A 16,233-nucleotide genomic window follows, 5' to 3' on the forward strand; every position below is an offset into this window, starting at 1 on the left:
CACATGGTGACGCCTGCCCGACCCCAGGCACTCCTCGCCTCTTTGCTTGATCTCTCTCCAGAGCACTCACTCCCACCTGACGCCCTCTGACAAAGTGTACATTTGCTCACGTACTTGCTAACTTTCTGCCTCCTTCCCCAGAACATAAGCGCCCCGAGGGCAGGGCCCGCGTTCTGCTCGTTCTGCTCGCGGTGGACTCTCCAGCATCGGTCATACAGCAGGCGCTCGATAAACACACCTGGACACTTCCCAGTCTAGCAAGATCACTTTGTTGCTTTATCTCTTCAAAGGGCTGTGCCTTTTCTTTGCCATTTCTCCCCAACTTCCCTAATAATGGCTGACACCCGTTCATCATTCGTCTGTGCTGCTTTAGAAACTCTGCGGCCCACCTTGTGGGCCTTCAAACTGCTCTTTTAATCCAGTTTTCTGGATCACTCTTCCTCAATGCCTGCCCGCCCTCCTTCCCCCATCAGGGACGTCGATCCCTTTTCCATGCCTTTGTGCTTCTGTGTAACATGCAGCCCTGTCACTTGCTCGTGTGCTTCTCCTCCTGGGGCTGTCCACTCTTCGAGGCAAGACCACATTTCCATCATTCAGTCCCCAGCACCAAGCTCAGCACCAAAGCCATCTACTTTATTGCCTGTTGATTTTGAGTCCTTATTACAAAAAAAAAAAAACATTTTTGAGGCTTTCACGGAGAAGCAAACAGCTGAGGGGATTGGCATAACGGGAGCTCCTGGGTGGGAAAACAAAGACGGGAGCGGACGGGACACAGGCTGGCGTTCTAGGGTCCCATCCAGTTACCCCACGCAGGCTCTCCGTCGGCTGCCCTTCCCAGCGGCAACTCTAAGACCCCTGGTAACAAACGAACAATTTCGCATTAAAAATTAACCCGGGTGCCCCCAAGGAAAAGCTGCTGTCAAAGAGTAAAGCCACTCTCGAGAGGCTGGCCACAGCAGTGGCCAAGGGCATCGGAGCCCGCGGCCCTGACAGGCGTCCCTTTCGGGTCTGCCGGCTGCTGACGGGCTGGTCAGAGCCACCTGGGAACAGCCATCTCCCCGCAGCAGAGGCACCCTGGGTGCACCCAGGCCCACAGCCTGACCCTGCACGAAGAGGCTCTTTGCCTACTGTGTCCACACGCTCCTGGCTTTGCCCCCGGCCTCTCTCCCACGTCTCCAGAACCCTGCCCCCCGTACGCGCCACCTCTGCTCTTAGCTGTGAGTTTTTACCCTACGAGAGCCCTTTGCATTTCTGTCTTCCTGCACAAATAAGTGATCTCTAACACACTGACCAAGAGAAGAATCCAGATTAAAAATCAAAAGTGGAGAAGGCATCTATATAAAGAAACTCCAAACTGGAGAAGGTGTCTATATAAAGACCGGTGGCAGTGGCGAGCTCTGAAAAGGAAACAGCGACAAGTCTAAGAATAGCTCCTGTAAGTATGGCTGCAAAATTGGAAACCGGTGCCAGAAATACTTCTTTAAAAAAGAAGATTTGGGTTGTAAATCATCATCGTTGTCTGTCATCCCAAATTAAATGAATAAACACAGGGAATTGGGTGGGGGGAGGCGCCTGGAGGGAGTGCAAATACTCTTAAACCTGCGGCTTCCAAGCAAGGGCGGGCGGGTGGGTCAAAGGCTGTTTTGTTCTCCACCAAAGGCAGCGTTGAGAGGCCCTGCATAGGGGCACCGCTGAGCTGACCCTGCTCACGGGGTGGGGACACGCGCCAGGACGGCTCCTCGGCTATGGGAGCCGGGCAAGCCGGGCGAAGGCCCCAGGCCCAGCTTCTTCCGGAGGCTTTGCTCAGGGCCGCTCGAGCGCCCCCCTCTCCGACCCCGACCCCGGAGAGACGCCAGCATGCTGAGTTCTTTCACGCTCCCCGTGTCGGTCAGTCAGTTCACAGGAGGAGGAGATCTGCTCAGCAGGGTGGGGGACTCGCCCCAACGTCAGGGCCAGGACTCAAACCCAGGTCCTATGTATACGTTGTGGTCCCCGCGCCTTCGGAGGTGGGGGCTCCGCGTGAGCAGCCCCCTCGGCTCCAGAGCCTCCTTCTGGGACACGGCCCCTTCCCAGCAGGCCCGAGACCCTCCTGGCAGGAAGGGGCAGCCGATGCTGGCAGGGCTCTCCGGCCCGGCCGTGCTCACCACGCTTCCGGGTTTCCCAGCCACCTCCTTGACGCCAGGCAGCGCTCGTGGTTTACAAATCATCTTCCCAAGCATCGCCTCGTGTTTTTTCTCACAGCAGCTTTGAAGTAAACACTCGGGCAGCGTCACCTGCCTCGGCCTAAGGCTGGGGGGGAGAGGGTCAGGAAAGGCTTCCGAGTGGCAGGGACTGTGGGGCAGAGTGTTTAAGGAGCACAGCCAAGCTTCAGCTTTGAGGTCACCCAACAGGATTCCTGCCAGACTCCACCATCGGCTAGTGTGGACAAGTGACTTCATCTCTAAGAACCTCAGTTTCCCTATGCACAATACTTCAGGGTAACTACACGAATGCTAAGGGTGTGTCCTACTCTAGAGCAGGCCCATTAATAAAGAGAGACAGAATAACGGAATAAAAAGGACCATTTTGCAACTCCGAAAACAAATACTAGACATAGACATGGGTCATCAATGGATGATAAAGCCCCTGGCTGATGGAGAACTTGATAAGGGATGCACCAGGCAGCTGGAGGAAGTCCAACTCTGAACCCACAGTCAAGATCAGCATCCCCAAAACGGGGCAGCGAGAAGTTTCCAGCTTCCTGATGGGATGCACAGGGAGCACAGAGCACCACCCAAGGAGGACGCTTACCCAAAAGTGAAATGGGATTGACACAAGCCTCTAGAACTACCACCAGTATCTAGGAAATACAGAGGGTAGTGGGACAGACTAAATGATATCACGAGGAAGCAGCCGGCAAATCCAGACTACGGGACAGTCTATAGGTCAGAGGATTTGGTTTCGCCAACAAATCGGTGGCTTATACTCAAAGGTGCTTGAGGGGCTATTACAGAATAGAGACTCAAGATACAATTAAATACAATGTGTGGACTTTGTTAGGTCCTGAGGCTAACAAACCAAGGAAGAAAAGATATCTTTGAAATAGGTAACACACAGGAATTCTTAGGTGAGATCGTTCTTAGGTGAGATTGTGGAGGGCAGGTACAAAAACATCCTCATCACTGGGAGAAGAATCGTCTTTTCAATAAACAGAACTGAACAACTGGACATCCAGAGGCAAAAAAAAAAAAGAATGAACCCTAACCTAAGCCTTTATACCATATACAAAAATTAATTCAAAATAGATCACAGATTTAAATCTAAAATGCAAGGCTATAAATTTTTAGAAGATACATATCTAGCAAATGGCAAGCATCTAGAATACAGCAAGAATGTTCAAGCTCAACAGTAAAATAAACAAACAGACAGACAGACATCAGAAAATGGGCAAAAGGTATGAATGGACATTTCACTCAAGAAGGATACATGGAGGGGCGCCCAGGTGGTTCAGTCGGTTGAGCATCCAACTCTTGGTTTTGGCTCAGGTCATGATCTTGCAGCTTTGTGGGCTTTGTGCTGGGAGCAAGGAGACTGCTTGGGATTCTCTCTCTCTCTCTCTCTCTCTCTCTCTCTCTCTCTCTCTCCCCCCCTCTCCCTCTCCCTCTCCCTCTCCCTCTATCTCCCTCTCTGCCCATTCCCCACTTGTGCTGTCTTTGTCTCTCTCAGAATAAATAAACTTTTTTAAAAAGGATACATGGACAATAAACACATAAACAGCTGTTCAACATCGTTAGCAATTAGGGAAATGCAAACTGAAACCACAAGATATCACTACACACACATTAATACAAAACGGAGACAACATCACTGGCAAGGATGAGGAAGAAACTCGTTCTTACATACATTCCTGTTAGGAATATAAAATGGTAGAGCCACTCTGGAAACCAGTTAGTTTCTTATAAAACTAACATGCAATTTACCAGACAACCCAATGATCACTCTTGGATGTTTCTCCTACAGAAGTGAAACCATATGCTCGCACAAAACCCTACACACTTAGGTTTGCAGCAGCTGTGTCTGTAATTGCCAAAACCTGGAAACAATCAAAATACCCCTCAACAGGCAAAAGGTTAAACTCCAGTACGTCCAGACCATGGAATACTACTCGGCAATAAAAAGCAACAAACTACTGATACAGGCAGAAATCTGGATGGAGCTCAAGGGCATTCTGTTTCGTGAAAACAGCCAACCACAAAAGGTCACATCCTGTCTAGATCCGTTCTATGGAACACTCTCGAAATGGCAAATCTATAAAGATGCAGAACAGATCAGGAAGGTGTGTGCACAAATGGAGGGCAGCACAGGAACCTCCCTGTGGGTGACGAGATCCCTTCTACCTTGACAGTGGTGGTGGCTACATGAGTCTGCAGGTGATAAAACTGTACAGGGCTACACACACACACACACACACACACACACGGACAGTGAAAACTGACTGAGATCTGTGGTATAGTTAATAGTACTGTACTGATGTCCACTTCTGGTTCTAACACCGTCCTACAGCAATTCAAGATGTCACCACTGAGAGAAGAAGGACACGGGGTACTCTGAATACTATTTTTTGCAACTTCCTGTGAGCCTATAATTATTTCAAAATAAAACAAGTGTTTTAAAAAGTCTTTATCAAGAAGACAGACATACTGAATTATTAAGGGGTAAAAAATGACAGGACTTCTGGGATTCGCTTTTTAAATGGAGGAGAGGGATAGAGGCATCTGGGTGGCTCGGTCGGTTAAGCATCTGACTTCGGCTCAAGTCATGATCTCGCAGTTCGTGAGTGAGTTCGAGCCCCACGTCAGGCTCTGTGCTGACAGCTCAGAGCCTGGAGGCTGCTTCAGATTCTGTTCTCTCTCTCTCTCTCTCTCTCTCTCTTCCTCCTCCTCCTCCTCCTCCTCCCCTGCTCATGCTCTGTCTCTATCTCTAAAAAATAAGTAAACGTTAAAAACAATTTTTTAAGGGGGAGAGGGATAGAGGCAACGGGACGGCAGGACATTCCTTACTGTTGAAGCGCAGGGACTGACAGGCAGAAATTCATTGTATCATTTGGTCTACTTCTGTGTGTTTGAAATTTTCCACAATAAAACGCTGTAGACAGTAGGACAGAATTTTCCACAAAATTTGTAATGAGATGGGCAGTGACTCAGGAAATCATCTGTTTCAGAGATTTACTGGTTATCTTGTAGAAAAGCAATCAAAAAGACCTAACCACCTACTTCAACACCTCTTTCGTTCACAAAAAAAATTTCCATATTTGTCCTTCTTTCTCTGTGACCACGGGCTATCAGGAATATGCTTCCCAGTTAAGTTTCCGAACCATCTTTAAGCATGTTAGGGGCGCCTGGGTGGCGCAGTCGGTTAAGCGTCCGACTTCAGCCAGGTCACGATCTCGCGGTCCGTGAGTTCGAGCCCCGCGTCGGGCTCTGGGCTGACGGCTCAGAGCCTGGAGCCTGTTTCCGATTCTGTGTCTCCCTCTCTCTCTGCCCCTCCCCCGTTCATGCTCTGTCTCTCTCTGTCCCAAAAATAAATAAACGTTGAAAAAAAAAAAATTAAGCATGTTTAACACGTCCCTTTGTGGGAAAGGCGTGTTATCACAACAAATGGGAGAAGAACTACTCTTTCAGAAGCAACCTAGGCTGGCGGAGCCTTCTGGAAAAGGATATTCGGAAATGTGGGGAATGTTCCCGCTGCCATAGAGATTTGTTACTGAAAACAATGTAAGTCTGTAACTTAGAAAACTCTCAGACCTGAACTCCTAAAAACCTACGTAACAGAATTTTCTAATCTGTTGAAAAATTTCCAAAGCACTGGACTGGGTTTTGGACTCATGTGTTAAGAACTTTAAAATAAAATACCTTCCATTTAGTTTACAAAAACATCTGATTGGCATCAGGAAGGATGGAAATGTACCAGCCAAATCTCAACAAATCCTCCGCATACGCAGTGGACAGGATGGAAAAATGAGTAACCCAATTTAGAAAGAAAGCCAGTGATGCGTTTCCTCTGTGTACAGCTACATGTCTCAGGCAGGGATCTTTTTCGGAGAGGGCAGCCATTAAAACCAAACATCTAAACAAACTGAACGCAGAGCCAGACCTTCCAACTGTTCTCTCACAGAGCATTAAAGCACACGTTCCAGAAATAATCAAGCACACGAAGCCAGAAGGTTTTTGTACCACCAAAAAAAAAAAAAAAAAAAAATTTTTTTTTTTTTTTTTTTTTTTTTTTTTTTTTAAGTATCCCATCTTTAGCTCCTGCTTTGGTTCCTATTTTTGGTGGAGGTTTTATGATGTACATGGTCTCACAGCGAGGCAATACATGTATGTAGCAATATGCATACGCTGGGGGTGCAGATCCAGAACCAGAAAGTTTTCTACCGACAGGGATGCATGAATCGGAGAAGTGTAGCCAGTCGCTGACAGGGCTCCCTCTCCTCCCCGATGCCTCTGCTTCCCTGTCCTCAGGCCTCTCCTGGGGTCGCACCTGTTCCCTCCATCCCAGGCTGAGTCAGACACAAAGCAAAGTCGAGGCTTGGGCCCGCCTTTCTCCCAGCAGCCACCTGCCGGCCAGGTCGCTCCACACCTGTGTCCTCGCACCGACACGCAACCCCCAGGCTGTGAAGAAGCCAGGCCACGGTCTGTACTTTGTCCTAGGCTCTGAGTCAGGGAAACAGCTGGAATCTCGGAGCCACCACCCAGCTGTGACTGGGCAAGTGCCTGGGTGTCTCTGAACCTGTCTCCCGGGTGCACCATGCTGTGGCCGGGGCCCCTGGGCCCAAAGAGTTTAGGAATTCAGAGTTTTTTCAGATTTAGAAAGGATTACAGTGTTGGATATGGTGTGCATAGAATGACACCCCAGAGGGGTGTGGGCAGCACCCAAAAATCAAACACATAGTATTTCCATAGAGAAACAGGAGATATTTTTAAAGACCATAATTAGTCTCACATCAATTCAGGTCAGATTTTTGCCACAAAATTAGTTTGCCGCAGACTTGGAAGAACCTTTGGGATTTTGAGTGTTCTGGATTCCAGAAAGGTGGGGGCCTGGGCTGCCCTCCAGAGCTGCAGGGAGGCTGAGGTTCGACGAAGCAGGAATCAGCGTGGTCTACTTCTTCCCTTATTTTCAAACGTGACCATGTCCCTCCTCCTGACCTGAGGTCCTTTGAGAACGAGTCGGGATGTGACGTGGGCGGGCTGCAGTCCCGACTCCTTTGCAGAGAAGCCCGGGGCCCCTGGCAGCCGAGTCCCAGCCTCGCCCCCACCCCCCCCCCGCCTCCTCCCTTAGGGTCCCCGCACACACATGGCCTGAGCCTCTGTGCCAACTTGCCTTCCACTCTGCCCTGGTCCTCTTAAGGAGAGCTGCCTCTTCACTCACAAGCCATCCTAAGCATCACGGCCTCACCTGAGGGCCGGCCCGTGCCTGCTGAGCCACACTGCGCTCGCTCCATGGCACTAAAAGGTCAGCGGGGACACTTCTTGTCTCCCCACGCCTGGGTCATCGGTCTCTAGCCTGGCATTGTGTCAGACGCCATCGTAGGGATGTGGAAGACAAGAATCCATGAATCAGCTGACTGCTGCACACCACACAGGCTTTCCATCACTTGGTCCCCTCCCCACCTTGGAGAGGCCCCTCCCCACCTCCAGAGATTGGCTGAAGGACCTGGACCTTTGGCTGGAGAGAGGAACGGGGCCGGGTGAGGGCAGAGGATGAAGGCTACATCACGCTGTCCCACACCCATCTTCCAAAGTGGAGAGGCCCCGCCAACCAGGGCAAAGGGACGCGTTCGATGAGGTCCAACAGGAGACACCCCCAGTCCACCTGGTGGCAGCAGCAAAAGATGGGGTCTGCTGAGATGAAGATGTTTTTACAACTGGAACAATCTAGCGATGTTCCGGTTGCTTCTAGAAAAAGGAAGCTCCCAATCAAATGAGGCTAGAAGTCCCCTGGGGCAGGAATACTGACCGAGGAGCCTCCGTTGGGTGGTTTACTCTTGCCTGTCTTCTCCCCAGCTGGCCTGCAACCTCCAGGAGCTCAGAGGTCATGTCTTACGTGTAATCGTGACCTGGCACCGGTCTCAGGGCCTGGACGCAGTTCACACTTCCCACGCTTGGGATGGGTAAGGGAACAAGTGAATGGGCGTTTGCCCTCCGCAGCTCGTTCCAGCTCCGAACGTCTGTGATGCCCTCCATCACCACCATGCCCAGCCCTGGGGCGTGGAGCATTCGCTTGCTCCCACCCACGGATCTTTGTCCCCGCCAGCCTCGACAGGTATCGCCTTCTATGACCTATTGGAGTTTGCTCTAATCTGTTCCCTTAACATCCTGTGAGTTGGGCTCCGTGAGGGCAGGGACCGTGTGCCATGCTGGCAGAGTACTTACTGACCGATTGCTTAGGGGGCAGAGGAAACAACATGAACAGAGGCATGGGACAGTTTGTGGGCAGGCACTCAGTCAGGAACACGCCCGGGGCAGAATCTCTGCATCCAGCCCCTGTTACAGATGGGAGGGGGGGCGAGGTGGGGGACAGGCAGTGCCTGACTGACCACCTGTGGCTCTCCAGATTGACAAGGCCTTCCTGACAGCTGCGTGAGGTGTAGTTGGGGCATCCAGGCGGGGGTACAGTTCCCCGGGAGGCCGCAGGGGGCTCTAGAAAGCAGAGCCCCGCGGGGGGGGGGGGGGGTTGTCACCAAGCCTCAGGGCTGGACGGAACTCACCTTGTGGGTCAGAAAGCCAGGCCTCGGGGCGCCAGTCAGTTAACCGTCCGACTCTTGATTTCGACTCAGGTCGTGACCCCAGGGTCATGGGATCGAGCCCCCTGACTCTTTTTATTTTTTTTAACATTTATTTATTGAGAGACAGAGAGAGACAGAGCGTGAGCAGGGGAGGGGCAGAGAGAGAGGGAGACACAGAATCCGAAGCAGGCGCCAGGCTCTGAGCTGTCCGCACAGAGCCCGACGCGGGGCTCGAACTCACAAACCGTGACATCGTGACCCGAGCCGAAGTCGGACGCTTAACCGACTGAGCCACCCAGGTGCCCTGAGCCCCCTGACTCTTGATTTCAACTCAGGTCATGATCCCAGTGTCGTGGGATCGAGCCCCCCACCCCCACCCCGGAGCTGAGCGTGGAGCCTGCTTAGGAAACCACCCAGAGGGCTACAGATGCTCACTTCCCCTGATACAGCCCCTACCCCCATCCTTCTCTGAGCAAGACATCTTCTGGCTAACTCCCTCCTGAAGATACCCACCTCTTCCAGAAAAGCTACAAAGCTGTGTGTGAGGTCAGTCACCTGCCTTGGGAGTTAGGGATTTCAGAGAACACCTCACCATCTCAGAGTATTTCAATACTCCCCCACCCCCAGACTTCCTGTGCCGAAGACCGAATAATGCCCCCCCGCCCCCGCCCCGAGATGTCACATCTCAAACCCCTGAGCCTGGGAATATGTTGCCTCACGCAGCAAAAGGGACTCGGCAGGTGTGACTAAATTAAGGACCCTGAGATTCTCCTGGATTATCTGCGGAGGCGGGATATAATCCACGAGGGCCCTTACAAGAAGGAGGCAGGAGGCTGAGGGTGTGAAGGACACAGTGTGACAGTGGACGCAGAGCGGACAGACTGGGAGGTGCCAGGCTACTGGCTTTGAGGATGGAGGAAGGGGCCATGAGCCAAAGAACGCAAGTGACCTCTAGAAGCTTGAGAAGGCAAGGAAACAGAGCCTCCCGAAGGAACGTGGCTGTGCCGGCACCTTGATGTGGGCTCAGTGAAATACATTTTGGACTTCTGACCTCAAAACTGCAGGATGATAAATTCGTATCTTAAGTCACTAAGTCTCTGGCATTCTCTTGCAGAAGCCTTAGGGAAGTAATGCACCCGGTTTACAGATGAGGAAACAAAGGCTCGGGGTGGGGTGGGGGGAGTGGGGCAAGGCGGTTTGCCCACAGCTTCCGGCTAAAGGGCTGCAGACGCTGCCCTTGCCGCACCATCAGATCCACAGTTTTCCAAGTGCCATCAGTGAGCTGTGGGCTCTGCACTCAGGCCACTTGGACCTGAGCCCCAGCCCTGCCACTTACTAGCTCTGCGTCCTTGCTTCAGCTTCCTCAGCTGTGAAATGGGCTTGCAGTCACCCCCGCCTCAGAGAGAGCCGTGAGGAGCAAACAGAGTTAATACAGGAAAGCAGAGTGAGGAATACAGAGTGAGGAGCAAACAGGTTAATACAGGAAAGCCCTCAGCGCTGGGTCTGGCCCTGTATCATGTTGTCTCTTACAAGGACTCTCCTATTTGAGAGCCGCTTTATCCTGCGGTCAGGCTGGGGGGTCACATGCCCGGCAGTCTCTGACGCCCAGGCTTGTCCTCCTGTCTCTGATTGTTTGCTCTGTTTTAAACCTCCTGAGATCGCATTTTCGTTCATTAGGTTCAGACCCAAGCCCTTCGGAGCTGCAGCCGTGAAGCGCTCATCCGGGCAGTTGCCACACACACCCACAGGCCAAGCTAAGCTGGCAACCTGCTCACACGCTCGTCCCCAGGATGTTAACACAGCCTGGGAGAGGGATTTTTGCCGAATATATTTCATTTTTAAAAATATATAGGGGGGGGGCTCCTGGCTGGCTCAGTCGGTTAAGCGACCGACCTCGGCTCACACCGTGATCTCACGGTTCGTGGGTTCGAGCCCCCACGTGTGGGCCTCTGCACTGACAACTCAGAGCCTGGGGCCTGCTTTGGATTCATGTCTCCCCCTCTCTCTGCCCCTCCCCTGTTCACACTGTCTCGCTCTCTCTCCCTCAAAAATAAACATTAAAAAAATTCTTTTAATAAACAAATAAAATAAAAAATATATATATGGAGGGGCACCTGGGTGGGTCAGTCAGTTGCGCATCTGGCTCGGCTCAGGTCATGATCTTGTGGTTCATGTGGAGCCCCACATCGGGCTCTCTGCTGTCAGCAAGGAGCCTGCTTGGGATTCTCTCTCTCTCTCTCTCTCTCTCTCTCTCTCTCTCTCTCCCTGTCCCTCCTTCCCCACTCCTTGCACAAACTTGCTCTCACTCAGAATAAACTTTATATATATATATTATATATATATATATAAAGTTTATATATATTATGTTTATATATATTATACACACACACGCACATATATATATGTATATATATATGTATATGTATATGTATATGTATGTATGTATATGTATGTATGTATGTATGTAGGGGAACCTGCATTGCTCAGTCTGACTCTTGATTTAGGCTCAGATCACGATCCCAGGGTTGTGGGGTTGAGCCCCATGTTGGAAGCTCAGCATGGAGCCTGCTTAAGATTCTCTCTCTTCATCTGCCCCTCTCCCTCTCTCAAATTAAAAACAAAAAAACAAAAAATATACATATATTTTTTAATTTTTTAAATATTTTTATTTATTTTTGAGACAGAGAGCATGAGCAGGGGAGGGGCAGAGAGAGGGGGGAGACACAGAATCTGAAGCAGGCTCCAGGCTCTGAGCTGTCAGCACAGAGCCCGACGTGGGGCTCGAACTCACGGAGTGTGAGATCATGACCTGAGCCGAAGTCGGACGCTCAACCGACTGAGCCACCCAGGCGCCCCTATATACTTATAAACGTATATATAATCATATGTATATATAATCACATATATATCATATATATATATATATATATATATGATATATATATATATATGAAACATTCCATCTTAGCTCACTAGTAGAACTTAGGAATTGCTAATCTGAACTGGCCACTCTGCCCCCATTCTAACACCTGCCAGTGACAACAGCCCTCCCGCCTCCTGGGGCCGTTTGGCTCTGTGAACTTCCGGGGCGTTGGGGAGGCTGCCTTCTGGGGGGGAGGCTGACCCACATCAGAGCAGGTCAGCAGGCCGCAGCCTGGCCCTTCACCAGAGGGGATTAGAGGAACGGAGCGCCGGAGCTGGCCAATTCTGTCTGGGCAGCCTTTGGGAAGAGGGTCACGTGCCCTCACGAGGGGGCAGGGTCCCCTCTCAGCCCCACTCCCTTTCATCAACACCCACAAGCCAGGCCACTCCAATGGCTCCTCGTCTCTCCCCCTTCTCCCGGGGCCAAGCTCCCACGAACCCCCCAACCACGAGAGAAAAATCCTCCAATCATGTAGCTATCCTTCGTGTGGAGCAGAAATCTAAGCGAACAAGGCCATCCAAAATTCGTCAGCAAGGGCTGACTTCATTCGGCCTTGTAATTAAGTTGTTGTTATTGTTGTTTAATACATACCAGGTCAGATCTGAATCACTCTAGTTTTCTCCCAAACAGCGAACAGACGGGCCAGAGCTCTGCCTCTTTAGCCTGACTCTATGTCCCCTTAAGTGTGACCACCTTTCCAGCCAGCTAAACCCCATTCAGCACCACACACACACACACACACACACACACACACACACACACACACGAACCTCAACTGTCCTACTGCCCCGTGTGAGCAGGCTTGTCCAAGCAAGACCCCTGAACCTGCCCCGACCCGGGAGGTGCCTTGAGCAAGGAACCCGGCTCTTGCCCCAGGTGTCTCCGTGAGAAATCCCAACCTGAATTTCACTCCTGCAGATTCGTGCCAAGTTGGGGGAGCCAGCGTTCCTCCCGGGGGTTCACCCGACCAGTGCATGTGTCCCGCAGACAAGAACAAGAACCTTCACTGCAGCCCTGTGCACACAGCAAGAGGTGGGACACAAGCCCAGTGCCCATCCTCAGGGGAGTGGATAGCTAAATGGTGATAATTTCAAACGGTGGGCCCCCACACAGCAGGCAAAAAGAACAAAGGACTGCTGGTCACAATCTGGACGAATCTCAGAGTATTTCTATGAGATTCCATTTCTGGAAAGGTCAAAGCCAGGCAAAGCGAGTCACTAGCGGTGAGGTGTGAGTAGTGGTTACCTTGGGAGGAAGCCCTGGGAGGCTTCTGGGCTCTGGGAATGTTCTGCAACTTTGATCTGCACATGGTTTATATGGGTACTTACAGACGTAAAAACTCATTGTGCTACAGGTCTAAGACTAGTGTATTTTCTTTATTTATTTTAAATGTGTATTTATTTTTGAGAGAGGGGGTGGGGAAGGGCAGAGAGAGGGAGACAGAGGATCCAAAGCAGGCTCCATGCTGTCAGCACAGAGCCCGATATGGGGCTCGAACTCACAAACCATGAGATCGTGACCTGAGCCAAAGTCAGTCGCTTAACGGACTGAGCCACCCAGGTGCCCAGACTAATGTATTTTACTATATGTAGTAAGTTAACCTCCTTAAAAACTTTAAAAGTAGAAAAATATTGGGGCACCTGGGTGGCTCAGTCGGTTGGGCATCTGACTTCAACTCAGGTCATGATCTCACAGTTCGTGAGTTCAAGCCCCACATCGGGCTCACTGCTGTCAGCGCAGAGCCCGCTTCAGATCCTCCTTCTCCCTTTCTCTGCCCCTCTCCTGCTTGTGCTTTCTCAAAAATAAATAAAAACATTTAAAAATTTTTTCTAAGTACAAAAATATTTACCTTTGAGCACCTTCTGTGTGCTAAGTCCAAAGGGTATCTCAGACGAGACTCTAATCCTTTAAGAGTTCATAGTCTGGTGGGGAAGAAAATATAGTCAAATAATCCAAGGCTGTCTGTGGCCAGGGCGACAGGTTGTGAGTCAGCCCAGCCCAGGGTATCAGTATTACTCGTGATTTGGGGGAGGAGACAGAAAAAATTGACGCAATGTAGGACTTAGAGGTGGCCAGATGGGTGCCCAAATCCAGCTTCTTGCTGCTTGCCCTGCTTCCTCATCTGTAAGGGGGCATCATGGCAGCTGCACCCCAGGGGTTCTCATGAGGACGCAAGGAAAGTTCGCATGCAGGCACTCCGGCCCGAGACGAGACCGATGTCCCTGCTTTGCTCGGCCCGGCTGCACTGAGGTTCGCAGGGGTGAACCAGGCCCTGCCCCAAACAGCTTCCAATCTCACCTGGATTTCGCCTTAAAGGAGCCCACAGCCGGGTAGGGAATCAGATACCTAGGACACAATGTCAAGAGGCTTACCTGCCAGCCGAGAGGAACAGATAAAGAAGCCACAGAGGTCAGAGGGCGCCACGAGGGTGGAAATGCAGCCAGGCCTTCAAAGGCAGACAGGATTCGGGGCACACGGAGACTGCTAGGGAGGGAAGGGCAGGAAGGGAGAGGGACCTACACGGGCAGAGGCGTGGAGGTGGGAAGTCAGGGAGGTGCACAGAGGAAAAAGTAACTAGTCAAGTGTGGCTCAAGAAGGGGCCCAGGAAAGAGGGCCTAGAAGGCCCAGGGCTGAGTTCAACTTTATTTTGCTGTCAGTGGGGAAGCCCCTGCCAGTTTCAGAGGTTAAGAAGCGAGCGTATCGGAGCAAGGATTTAAACTGACAAGACAGGGGTGCCCGAGTGGCTTAGTTAAGCATCGGACTCTGGATTTCAGCTCAGGTCGTGATCTCGTGGTTTGTGAGATCGAGCCCCACGTTGGGCTCCGCACTGATAGCGTGAAGCCTGCTTGGGATTCTCGCTCTCTCTCCGCTCCTCACCCCCCAAAGTAAATAAACATTTTATAAAAAAATTAAAAATAAAAAATAATAATAAAATGAGAAGCCAGCCAATAGCAGTGTTTCAGAGGAAGGGGGTGACTAGTTTCTCCAGGGCTGGGGCTCGGGTCATATTTACCAAGAAACATCCAAACCCTCACAGCTGGTCCCCTCTGTGAGACCCAAGCATGCATTTTTGTTGTCTGTTTTGTTGTTGTTTAATGTTTATTTATTCTTGAGAGAGAGAGAGAGAGCGTGAGTGGGGGAGGGTCAGAGAGAGAGAGAGAGAGAGAGAGAGAGAGAGAGAGAGAGAGAGGGAGACACAGAATCCAAAGCAGGCTCCAGGCTCCGAGCTGTCCGCACAGAGCCCGACGCGGGGCTCGAACTCACGCACCGCGAAATCATGACCCGAGCCGACGTCGGATGCTTAACCGACTGAGCCACCCAGGCGCCCCTGTCTGTTTTTTTTTTTTTTTTAATTTTTTTTTTTTTCAACGTTTTTTATTTATTTTTGGGACAGAGAGAGACAGAGCATGAACGGGGGAGGGGCAGAGAGAGAGGGAGACACAGAATCGGAAACAGGCTCCAGGCTCCGAGCCATCAGCCCAGAGCCCGACGCGGGGCTCGAACTCACGGACCGCGAGATCGTGACCTGGCTGAAGTCGGACGCTTAACCGACTGCGCCACCCAGGCGCCCCAGCCCCTGTCTGTTTTTTAAGTAAACTCTGTGTCCAACACGGGGCTCGAACTCATGACCCTGAGATCAAGAGTCGCATGCTCTACAGACCGAGCCAGCCCCGGGGCTCCAAGCGTGCATTTTTGATTCGATGGTGGTAGGAGCCTAAGTGAGGCTGGCAGGTCCTTGAGGGAGTGGCCAGACCCTTGACCTTCCCGCACCGGGCGAGATGTAAGGATACGTTTCTTCCGGTTCTTGTTTCCTTAATTTAATTTTTGAAAAAAAAATCGTCTATCGCCATGACTCGGCATGCAAATGCTTCAAAGGGTCTCTAGCGAACAGCCTCCCAGCACCAGCCCGAACCCAGAGGCACCATAACCACCGACTCGGTGCAGACCCCCCGAGACCTCATGTACGCACATAAGCAAGTGCACTTTTCTTACACAGATGGAGGCACACCAGACATGCTGCCCTGCACCCGTTTCTTTCACAGCAGACTGTGCCGGCCACGGTTCCGTATCCACGCATGGAGTCTCAACCTTATCTTCCACAGCCGCACAGTATTCCATGGTTTAGACGCAGCATAACTTGTTCCTGGTCCTCGGTGGATGGACGCTAGGCTCCTTCTAATCTTTCGCTAGTGCAAATAGGCAGCAATGACTAATCTTCCAATAGATCCCTTCGCCCCCATATTAAAACACCTGTAGGGTGAATTCCTGGAAGTCCAAACGGCTGGGTGAACGCGTACAAGTGACTTTGAAAATGTTGCCAGAGAGACGGGATCCGTTTAAATCCTCATCAAGAAATAAGCCTAATTGTTAGGAAAAACACTGACGACGTGTAGTTGTAAGAGTGCCCAGACGAAGAAACGGTAGAGCAAAGCCCCGTTCGGCAGACAGAGCGCATCGGCCTCTGCTCGCCCAGCGCCCTCCTCCCCGTGTATTTCTTCACCTGTGGGTGAAGGGCCAGAGCTGCTCAGCCCCTCGGCCCTTC

The 16,233-nt window shown here is 51.3% G+C and overlaps 1 protein-coding gene across 3 annotated transcripts in view; it reads right to left on the bottom strand.

Annotated features, from left to right (window-relative positions):
* Window positions 1-16,233, bottom strand: part of TMEM184B (transmembrane protein 184B) — a 49,627-nt gene that overhangs the window by 25,063 nt on the left and 8,331 nt on the right. The window contains exon 2 of one of the 3 annotated variants that reach the window (XM_042947793.1): window positions 497-656. The exons of the other annotated variants lie outside the window; for them this stretch is intronic. Within the exon in view, the coding sequence (XP_042803727.1) occupies window positions 497-517 (21 nt within the window). The 5' untranslated portion in view covers window positions 518-656. The remainder of the gene's footprint in view (window positions 1-496; window positions 657-16,233) is intronic. 3 annotated transcript variants of the gene reach the window in all.

The sequence above is a fragment of the Panthera leo genome, chromosome B4 (genome assembly GCF_018350215.1).
Source record: "Panthera leo isolate Ple1 chromosome B4, P.leo_Ple1_pat1.1, whole genome shotgun sequence".
Classification (NCBI taxonomy): domain Eukaryota; kingdom Metazoa; phylum Chordata; class Mammalia; order Carnivora; family Felidae; genus Panthera; species Panthera leo.